General features: G+C 36.4%; 1 protein-coding gene across 1 annotated transcript in view; it reads left to right on the forward strand.

Moving 5' to 3' along the window:
• Positions 1-11560, forward strand: part of LOC136823592 (helicase ARIP4-like) — a 28061-nt gene extending 16501 nt beyond the window's left edge. Inside the window, exons 11-20 of the mRNA XM_067079774.1 lie at positions 501-740; positions 1340-1464; positions 1868-1974; positions 2664-2763; positions 3273-3368; positions 4160-4269; positions 7951-8027; positions 8856-8954; positions 9359-9443; positions 10361-11560. Coding sequence (XP_066935875.1) covers positions 501-740; positions 1340-1464; positions 1868-1974; positions 2664-2763; positions 3273-3368; positions 4160-4269; positions 7951-8027; positions 8856-8954; positions 9359-9443; positions 10361-11004 — 1683 coding nt within the window. The 3' untranslated portion in view covers positions 11005-11560. The remainder of the gene's footprint in view (positions 1-500; positions 741-1339; positions 1465-1867; positions 1975-2663; positions 2764-3272; positions 3369-4159; positions 4270-7950; positions 8028-8855; positions 8955-9358; positions 9444-10360) is intronic.
• Positions 11561-11785: the final 225 nt, after the last annotated feature.

The raw sequence follows: 11785 nt of genomic DNA on the forward strand, positions 1-11785 counted from the left end.
CACTCAACAAAATTCTGCAAAACATGAAGAATTTGGCCAGATTTGTTGTTTAAAGTCCATTTCCGTCTGTGATGAAAATTTTGCTTTGACCACTGAAAAATGTAAAGGTTCGAAAATCTGACGTAAAACACGAACGAAACATTGTGGTTGGTTTGAAGCTAGACACATAATTTCTTACTTCATAGTGATTCAGAAAGCAAATGTCTTCAATTAAGGGCAAAATTTCTTTTAGATCTTTTAAGCAAAACCTTTGAATCTTTTTTCACAAGTTCTTTTACCAAAGTGGAAATATTTACGCATTTGATATTTAGGAAGAAAACATTTAAGAACGTACCATTTTCTGAGATTTTTTGAAAATTGTCATAACTCAGTAATAAATAAATAAGGTTAGACGGGAGTTAGACAAAAAGTGTGAAGGTTTTACACAAGACCATAGAAGGATTTAACACAACAAAGCTTTAAAAACAATCCAACTATTCCTTCTTAAATATTCTCTCCAGGATATTTTCAACGACGAAGATGATATTGACAATGACACCACAACCGCCTCCTCCAGCTCCTCTACCTCCGGCAAACCGCCCTCCAAACGCAAGAAAATGCACCATAGCAATTCGCCCTCCCCCGCCCAACTTATGATGCAAGCGATGGGCGGTCAAGGTCAGCAGCCACAACTGGAGATTGGCTTCAACCCTTTTGGTGGTCCTGATCCAAGACAAATATTGATGGACATCACTCAATGGGTTCGTTATGATTTCAAAATTTCGTTTGCTTTATATTCAAATTTCTGTAATTTTATCAAATTCAGGCGTTGTATCGGACCTGAGTATTCAGAAATTTTTATATTAAATGAGAAAAATGAGCCCACTCAAAATTTAACTTAATAATTGTTTAAAAGCTAAAAACCAATATATTTTGGCTGACAGTATTTCCGTTTTCTTATTATTTCACATCTTTCACGTTTTTATTTAATCTTTAATGAAAGAACCTTCACCCGGGTCAATCCTTGCCATGTGAGGGGAATTGGGTAGTCAGTCCAAGGTGATGATGGTGCGCTCATTGAAAGTGTCTATAGTTGCGAAAATGGGCTGTGGAGCTTCTGGCAATTCAACCAAATCGAAATAGAAATACAGTTGACAATTTCTAATTCGACGTTCTACTAATCGATACGCTCCATTGTTCGATAATTATTGAAAGTCACCGTCAGCAAGAAACTTTCATAAACGACATTCTACCATTCGATACATTCCCTTATTCGATGAAAATCCGATTCCCCTTGAAAATCGAATTGAAGAGGGTCAACTGTATAGCATGTTGATCATTGTCATTTTCTACCTCATAGGCACCAGAAGTGTTTCAGAACTGTGGATACAAACCAGGAGATGTGAACAACAGTGGAAAGTTCCTCATCCTGTCACAATTGATACGTGAAGCAGTTGCCGAAGATGATAAGATGTTGATTTTCAGGTATGCGTGCGGGTATCTATCCTGTACCAGACTCTTCTTCGCTGACTGAAAGGATGATGCGAAGTTTGGCCTACGGCAAAATGTAAAAAACGCCCGTGGTGGTGGGGTGGTACAGGCTAGCGTACATCTTACGAAGGTTTTTCTTCTTCTATTTAGAAAGTTTGACAAGTACATACTGTGTTGATTTCTAGGTCAATAACAGAATTATATCTTACCGACTTTTTAAATGGAGTTTTTAGCAGTACTGCTAACCCACGACTTTTGCAGCAAAATCTTTCTCAAATCTTTGAGCTTTTTCACTCATTATTCATCAATACTTGACCAAGTATCATTACTTGCCGGTGATGGAATGTTTTATTGATCAGCTAATTTACGCATTTTCCGCATCTTTTTTTCACATCAGTCAAAGCTTGTTTACGTTGAACACGATCGAAGAAATGTTGAAAAAGTCAGCCGTGGTGGAGAGCGAACCTTCTGGTTCCACGTGGAAGAAAGGAGAACATTATTTTCGTAAGATTGTGATTGAATTCTTAAGTTTAAATTTCAAAAGGGCTAGAGAAGAATTTCCAACTTTTCTCAAGCAAAGAAAAAGTGAAGATTTACGCCGCATTCGGGACGACAGGTTGGATCTAGCGCTTTTATCGTTTTATTTTTTGTTCAGCAAAACTTTCAAGCTGGCGTATGTGTGAAACTCACGCGGGTCACACGTTTTGACTGGGAATTCAGTGGCTTTCCCATCCAAGAGTTTCGGATCACTCTATACCTCTATCGTAATACGATGGCCCTGAAGGCTCAAAACTTCTCTTCAAAAATCAACAAAAGTTTCCCCCAAAAAAACAGGCTGGATTTTCCCGAAATCGAGCCGGAGTCTCCCCAAACGAAGCCAGTGTTTCCTAAAACTTAGCCAGAATTTCTCAAGGAAAATGCAATCTTTTAAGTACTAGGTTTGCGTTATTGTATAGTAGCCCAAAACTCGTCTGTTAAAATTTGGTTGCTTTTCGATGTTCTTCTCACTAACCACAGAGGACTCTTGCTAATTCGAATTATTTTTATTTGAATCTTTCTATAATTCGAACTAATTTTCATTCCAAAGGAAACCCTCGTAAAAGTGCTGTATATAATTCAAATCTTTCTGTAATTCGAACAAGTTTGACTTGTCGTTCAATTTCGAATTTGCGAGAATCGATTGTATTCTGTAGGTATCGACGGTAGCACGACAAGTTACGAGCGTGAACGTTACATCAACGCGTTCAACGAAGAAACGAACAGAAAAGCCAAATTGTTTCTACTTTCCACCAGGTAAGTGGATAAAATGCACAATTCTTGAGATCTTGATTGCAGGCACTTTGTATCGATTTGTATAATAAAGTACTCTGTATATATTGTAACGTATCAAATAAGTTGAAAATGATTGTCAACAACAACAAAGTGCTCTACCAATAGGAGCATATTGTCACGTATAACGTTTCGTAGTACGTACTCTCTACGGCAATCAATTTTGAATTTTCCGTAGATATTAGGCTTGTTTACAGATGGAAGAGTAGGTAATTTATCTAGTAGTAAAGCCACATACCGTTGACCGTTCGGAAGGACCTTTACAAGGCAGGTTAATGTTACACTTGCTTCTTGGCTTAATTAGCACGACTTGAACAGCTGGTGTGTATGGTTGGTCCAGGCCATTTTTTTTAAGTCAAAGATATCTTGTCGTATACATACATAACTGCATTTAAAGGTCTAAAAGTTTATGGATTTTTATAGAAAAGGTATACATGGTGTAAGTAAATGATTACTACATGTTACTTTTTCAGGGCTGGTTGTTTAGGGATCAACTTGGTGGGAGCGAATCGTGTTGTCGTATTTGATGTTTCTTGGAACCCATGTCATGATGCCCAAGCTGTGTGTAGGTAGGTGATAACGCTCCTCGTTGTACTTATAACTAGTTTATGTATTAGCACCTTTTGAGAGCGGTGGAGTGACTGAAGCGATTTGGAATAACCCACAGTTCTGACGCGAAAAATCGAGGACGGTAAAATTGTTGATTTACCGTCGTTCTCGGTCAATCTACGCAAATCAAAACCTTACCGGCTCCATCGCAGAAAACACACATACATAAACTCACAAATCACTCTTGAGGGAGATTTTGTTTTGAACGGAAGGTATATCTACAGCTCTAGAAAGAGCTCTTGCAGGCTTAATTAACGTATGGTCCAAGATCTTTCGATGTTCTGGACGATTGACGGATTACACTTATTACATTTTATTTTTGGAATCTTTGAACTTTTTAAACCTTTTAAATTATGCATGGTGTGAAATTGAAATTTTCTGATCTCGGTCGGAGGAAGATCAAAATTTCTGCCAACTTACCATGTGGCTTCACTTCTGATGAATGGCCATTCTATCATTGCTCCTTCGATCAGTGAGGTTTTCAGTGAGGCATTTTTTACCAGGATTGACACCTCTACGCATAAGCAATCTTAAACTAATTTCAAACCCTCCCCTTTCCCATTTCTCATACCCTCTTTTCAGGGCCGGCGAAACCGGGGGGGCCGGGGGGGCATGGCCCCCCCACTTTTTTGCTAAGAAAAAAAAAACCAACCAACCATGGTGGCGCCTCCTTAGACACTTACTATTTGGCCCCTCCACTTTCAAAATTGATTCGCCGGCCCTGCTTTTCATACATTTTTCATTTTTGTAGAGTGTATCGATATGGTCAAGTGAAACCGTGCTATATTTACCGTCTGGTAGCTTCCAACACGATGGAAAAGAAAATTTACTATCGGCAGATCTCCAAGCAAGGCATTTCAAGTAAGTCATCAATCTCTTTCCTAATCTAATGATAATTTACTCCGAGTACAGTCGAACGAATGAATGAATGAATGAATGAATGAATGAATGAGCCTACCCTAAGCATAGGGCATAGGCCTTGGCCTTAGGACAATAATCACAATGCTAGATAAATAAAAAAGTACGCCAAATATTGCGATTCTGAGCACGCTCATACCATTCATTTCGACCAACATTCACTTTTTTGAATGATTTAGACACTCCACGACCATAAGTGTAATCTTTAATATTACAGTACAGTCAACGCTATATGATTGGAACTAGAATATTGGTCCCGGTGATTTGTACAAAATACTCTCTGTTCTTAGAATCTTATCTCAAGTTCAACTTAAGTTTTTGGTCCATTGAAATCAAATTAGAAAGAATCAACTGTATCGAGATAAAAATATGAAGCAAAGAAAAACCAATTTCGGCCCTTTTTGGACCTACCCCGGTGGGGTGGAGGTCCTATAAATTAACCCATGTTCGTTAGTTAGTGTGTTAGTTACCAGCTTTTCTCGAGATTGGCTCATTAGTTTTTTCTGATTTTTGGCACAAAGGTGCATGACCATAAACCCTCGAATGTGACGGAGCCCGATTTTCGAAAAAAAAATTTCTGGGGCAAATTTGGGCCAAAAAACGGCTTAAAAACGGGTTTTTTGGACTTTGTGAAAAATTGGATCATTAATTTTTTCTGATTTTTAGCATGAAAGTAGGGTACAATCATAGTTAAAGGATGGCTCAAGCAGATTTTTGCAAAAAAAATTTTTTGGCTCAAAAATCGCATTTTTATCTATAAGAACCACTTTTAATAAGAATACATCAATGTTCTTAGCCATATTATTATTATTATTTTTATAATTTTTTTTACGATGAAAAATGTCACGGTGGAGGGTAATGATTTGATTTTTCTGTAAACGCTTATTATTTTTTGGCTGAAAAACGAATCTTTATCTATAAGAATCACTATTTATGAGCATAGATCGATGTTATTAGCCAAATTGTTTTTTTATTATTATTTTTCTAACAGAAGAAAATGTCACGGTAGAGTGCGACGGTTTGAGTTTTCTGGAAACCTTATTTATTTGTGTGCATTTTTCTGATAGTGGTTTTTATAAAGAAAAGCGCTTAATAGCTTTTTTATTTCTTTTTCAAAAATCTTTTTCAATAGTGTTGATAGTTTCTCTCAATAGATATGCTTTCATTTTCTTTATTTTTTTGTATTTTGACCAGTTATGTCTTATGTGTTTCATTGTTTCAATGTTCACTGATTAGTTTGATAACCAGGTAGGTCCATAAAAGTATCGCTTGTTTTCTTATGACTGATATTCTGGGGTATGTCTCCAGTGAGGGGAAAGTTGAAGGTGAAGCTGACGATTTTTACTTGTTCCACTTAAACATCTTTCAATTCGTTTAAGAAACCCTAATAATACAATTTTAAAATTTGAATAAAAGAAAAATATAACCGAACAGTAAACTGACGTAATTTCCCTGAATTAACTCCAGATCTCCTTCTTTGAGAGACGAAAATACAGTCATTAGAGAAGAGGTGTCCGGGGCTGTCGGTGTGACGGTATTAGCCCTTTTTATGTCGGTATTTCTGTGTTTGAAGAAAAAAAGTAACTGTGTTTCGGTGTCAAACTCACCATGTAGTGACAAATTAAGAATTTTGACAATTTTTGCTATTGGTGTTGACAGTGATTCATGAACAGTGCGTCGGCGTTTCGGTGTTGGTGTGGCCCCGTACGGCTGTGTTTAAACAGTAACAAGTCATATCAGTTTATCATCACAAGAGCAATAATAGAATGTCCGCTATACATTTCTTCTGGCAAACAGTGGTACCACCACTCTTCGTACTTATGCTTTTTGTTTTGTTGTATTTTGCTAAGCTCTAAGCATCTATTTAACTGACTTGGATGTAAGAAGACGACCCTCGCAGAGTCCCATAAATCTTCTTTAGAATCAGTGACCCAAACATACTTCTCTTCGTTCCTGTATGTACATCCTTCCTTGCGGGAGATAAAATGAACATCACTTGTTAAGGGTCTGGGATAGAACAGCTTTTGTGTCAGTAAAAATTTCTCGTTTTGGTATTGTTTTGACTCTTCCATTGCATAGTTTAAATTTGAATACCATTCTTGGTACGAATCGAAAAGGCCACTTCCCGCCATCTTCTCTCCGCCAAAATATCTGCGAGTACCCCATAAAATTCTTTCTATCAGTGGTTTAAAAACGGTTGTGTCTTGGCCTGTTGATTGTATTGTAGCTACATCTTGCTTCAGGCTCCTAATTCCTCCTTGTGTCGCAGTTGTAGAATCTCTTTTTCAAGCTCCAAGATTTTCAATTTACTTTCATTTTGAAGCTGTAGTAATTTAACTTGATGTTCGAGAGTGATTTTCTCGATTTCCTTCTGATGGTCTTCTTTAAGTTTTGTAATTTCTTTATCAGCTTTGTCCTGTTGTTCAGCTATTGGAGGGCACTGGCAACTTCTTCTAGTAAACGTAGATATTTGTAATGCAAGTGTGATATAATAAAAACAAACACATACAATCTCCTCTCCCTAACTTAAAGTCGTCTCATTCACAGCGGATATCCAATTACTTACATGATGCCAAACTTTTTTTGTTTTCTTTTACAATTGTAGTCTCTGGTTTCTATTGACTTTTTTATATATTTTACTGACAATAAAGGCTAGCAGACAAGTGTATCAGGAACTGTTAATAGAGGTGCAGTTTAGCACTGATACAAACTCGTATTATCCCATAACAATTATCATATTATCACATAACACCCATATTATTACATACTTGATTAGACGGGTTATAAAGAAGAAGTGAAGTCAAGTTAAGAATAGAATATATATACCAATCTGGAAGGAGGCATAAGGTTCGATTGCCTCTTGATATTTTTTGAGTGGACAATATTCTTAGTCTTAATGTGACAGTGAAAAAAGTGAAGGGGCTCAATTTTTCAAGTGAAGGGTAATTTAATGACGTCATCAAGCGGAGATGACCTTGTTGTTTAGCGATCAAGCCTCCCGTAAAAATTCAGTCTCCTTTTACAGTTTAGTCTCCATTTCTCGAACCCACTAGGGGGACACAAATTTTTTCGAGTAATTTCGAGTTACGGAGTAGGAGTTATAAGGCATTATTAACTGAAGGGACAAGAAAACTTATTCGAGTAAAGGAGACATTCGAGTTATGGAGGTTCGAGTCAAAAAGACTCTACTGTATCTTCTATATTCTATCTTAATTCTAAATGTTTTACTCGAAACCTAGATTGAGTTTGATTTATTTTTACTTAAGACCTAGATTGAGTTTGATTTTTTTTTACTGAAAACCTAGATCGAGTTTGATTTGTTTTACCAAAAACCTAGATCGAGTTTGATTTGTTTTACTTAAAACCTAGATCGAGTTTGGCTTATTTTACTTAAAACCTAGATCGAGTTTGGTTTATTTTACTTAAAACCTAGATCGAGTTTGGCTTATTTTACTTAAAACCTAGATCGAGTTTGGTTTATTTTACTTAAAACCTAGATCGAGTTTGGCTTATTTTACTTAAAACCTAGATCGAGTTTGGTTTATTTTACTTAAAACCTAGATCGAGTTTGATTTTTTTACTGAAAACCTAGATCGAATTTGATTTGTTCTACTAAAAATCTAGATCGAGTTGTTGACGAGATGAACCAGACAGAAAATTTCTCCAAGAACGAAATTCAATCGCTCATCGCTGAAGACTGGGTAAGAGTATTGGTTTTGTTCTTGTTTTGTTTTTGTTATTGAATTTTTCTTTTAAAGGTAAATGATCTGCTAGCCCTCAACTGTGTTCTCTCAAGAGTTATAAGGATGTTTTAGGGGTTGGCAGTTTTGCCTGTAACGTCGTTCTTTTGGTCATAGAAAGTTCTTCTAGCTCTTATTCGTGGACCCCCTCTCAATCAAATCCTATTTTCTTTTGAACCAATCAAACGGATTCTACAATGGTACAAACAGGGGGGGGGTTCATGCAATTATATAAACACTATGACAATTACTACCGTGGTGGTATATAAACCAAAATTTGGGAAAACATATGGTGTACTAAGTGAGCACATTTTTCAATTTTTCACCTAAAATTTTAGGTTTTTAAAAATTCCGGAAGCAAAAAAAATCAAAACATTTTTTTCAAAAGTCAAAAAAAAATCACAAAATTTTTTCATCAATCAAGGCATGAAAGATATTGTAACAAACTTGGAAAAAGATTGAGATATTTAACTCTTGAACGGTCGTTAATAAGTCGTACCCAGTAAAATGGTATCAAAAATGAGGAATTCAGTGAAAAAATTGCCAAATTTGGCATTTTTGGGGGTGGTATACACCAATTTTGAGGGTAAAATCAGTTAGTACACTATGGAATAACTGCAAGGGTGGTGGTGTCTGTAGAAAATGTCCAAAATTGCAGTTACTCCACATAGTGTCAAGGAGTAACTGCAAGACCCCCCCCCCCCTAGTACCAAAGCATTTATAAAAAGCAACAAAGAGTCGTCTTATGTAAGTCGGAAAAATGATATTTCAATTTCTCATTTATGACAGGTAGAAGAGCCACGCCCAGATTTTAGCCATTTTGTGACGTCACATTGCGATCGGATTTTGTCCTCCATTGTTCTTGAATGCTCTGATTGGATAACCCAGGTAAGGTAGTTCGTTTTCCACTTTTGCAAATCAAGAAAAATAAACAATTCCATGTCAATTCCACGGATTGAATACCATCTGCAGACCTCAGGGAGTATAAAAAGGAACACGAATTCGTTAAAGAATCATGGGCCATGTGGATAAGGGGCCATGGCCCCTAACTTTTTTGCAGACTAAGTCAAATACCGTTTTATAGTGTTTAGGTGCAAAAAGTGAAAAATTTTCTTCGTCGCCCAACCATGAGTTAGGAGGGAGGATCGAGATAAAATACCATAGATACTAAAAAGTTTAGTTGTATTATGATGTAATTCTTCAATTTTATATTGTAATTCGTATTGTAATTGTAATTCGTTTTCTTTCTGACTGACAGTTGTATTATGATGTATATCTTTTTTTTCAAAAAGGTTCCATTCAAACATGAATCCTTACTCATCAATGATGAAGAAACAGACAAATTAACCGGTAGCGAAAAACGAGCAGCCAAAAGAGGTAAGAAATAGAATGAATTACATTGTTACCCATCCGAAACTTCGAACTGTAGGTGTCACGTGTCGTCGCAAGAGTTATTCTTCATTTGCCGAAATCTCACTTTTTCTTATAATCGCACGATGGGTTATTTTTTTTTATTTGGCACGCCCTCAAAGAGAGCAATTAATCGTTAATTGCATCCTGTAGAGAGCAATTAATCGTTAATCACACTCTTCAATGCTGCGCCAATGTTTACAAAAATGATTTTAATGTTTTTATTACATTGCTTTTGCATCGAACGTTTTAATTGCATTCGAAATTCATTTTGTGAGAAAGAAAATCAATAAACAACAATAAAAGAAAGACACAGAGAGAAGAGAAAAATATAAAACTCTCAGTGTAATTTCTGTAATATACTTATATACTATATACTATACTGGGAAAAAGTAGTGGAAGCCATTGTGCGATTAGCTCGTAATCACATAATAACTCGTACAATTCGAAAATTGCATTCGTGATTTTTTTGTTTCGAATTAATAACAAAAAAATCACTCGTGCAATTATATTCGAATTGCACTCGTTATCATGTGATTACATATACGAATTGAGAACGAATTCAAATAATTTAGACAACATTTTTCAAAAAATTTTATTTGGCGAGATTTATTAACGTCGCCTAACGTCCAAGTTGGTATACTTATAAAAGGCATTTTTTATACCTTTTGTTGCATTCATAAGATGTTTTTTATGGAGAGAATTATATATAGGATTTATAAACTCTCGTCGTCTCCAAGTCAACTGATCCCGTATTATAGATAACCTTACCAAACATTGTTCCTTCCCCGTTTGAATCTCTCCTTTTTGAAGTCGTCTTTTGTCTGAACATATGTTTTTGTAGTAAAGTTTCACACATCTTTTTCTTTGTTTCATAATCACAGCATACGAACAACAAAAACAAATATCACGTGGTTCATACGGAGGCGGTGGTTTTGGATACCGCCCATTACAACCAAACTTTCCATTAAATCCGCCCGTCGCCCCTGTACGGCCCTTCTCGTGGCGCCCTCCAATTTCGATTACGTCATCTTTACCAAGTATGGCGAGCAATTCGGGTATGAGAATTTCGTTTCCTGTCATGATTGGCAATCAAACGATAACTGCGAGTCGGACTGTACATTCGTCTAACAACACGACATCGAGCTCAATGAATCGCGTTTCTTCGTTCAGTCCGTATCAACCACGGTCACTTCCACAAACAACTAGCATTACGTCATCGACTGCTGATCCGCTTCTGAACTCTATGTTAACAAGCTTACGGGGCTCTTTAAGTGCCAGTCATTTGATACGACAACGGTTGAATCAAAACACGGCTGATAATAACGACGACGGTGACAACGATGACGACAACGATATTACCACGGCAGCTCAAAATGCCGTTCTTTCGAACTATCAAGAAAACGTTGCTAAAATACTTATGAATGCTTCGTCAGCAAGTCTGAACTCTTCACCAATGATGATGTCATCATCAAGTAATGACGTCATCGTTCTTGACGATAGTGATGATGAGGATGATGTCACGTGACGTGATAAATTTTGCTCAACTATCGTGATATTCATTACGTAATGTTTTATACGGAATTAACACAAAAAAGACCGGGTGTTTGTCACTAATTTTGAATCCAAACAATAAAACTAGTGGCAAACACAACCTGGGTTACCGTGTAAAACATTGCGTCACAAATATCATAAATCATGCGTCGGGTTGAGGAGGAGCGACTTTATCTTTTTCGGTTTGTATTTTTTTCGTTTTTACTTTTGTTTATATTGTACCATACACCGCTTTTGTTTATATAGATTATATATCTACCTGAAATTTTCCTCTCACGCTTTTCGAATGGTTCTTTAAAAAGTTTATAAATCAATGCCTTATTCCTGGAAAATGACATGTTGTGATAATCTTGGGACTGATGTGATGTGCACAAAAATAGATGTTGCCTCGCAAGAGGACAAGGTTTCTTTACCTGATCAAAGCATTAAAAGAAGCATTATTCTGTAAATTGTTTTTAATATTTTTTTTATTCTTATATTTCACTTAGTAAAAACCATCTAAAATAACGAATACCCAACAGTTCTAGGCATTTTCTGTCCTCAGATATTTATTTTGCCAGCAATCGAAAACAAAGTGATTCGACCGATCCGCTAGGAATTGATCACCATGGCAATAATTTCAAAACGAGGCAAGTGACGTTCGTGACGTAATTTATGAAAAGATCTTTATAGTGAAGGCTTTAGGATAAATGGGAAAATTTGGGAAAAGAGGCGCTCATCGGTTAGACACATTTATGGAAAATGGAGCCGGTCAG

Source organism: Clytia hemisphaerica, unplaced genomic scaffold (genome assembly GCF_902728285.1).
Source record: "Clytia hemisphaerica strain Z4C2 unplaced genomic scaffold, Clytia hemisphaerica genome assembly, whole genome shotgun sequence".
Classification (NCBI taxonomy): Eukaryota; Metazoa; Cnidaria; class Hydrozoa; order Leptothecata; family Clytiidae; genus Clytia; species Clytia hemisphaerica.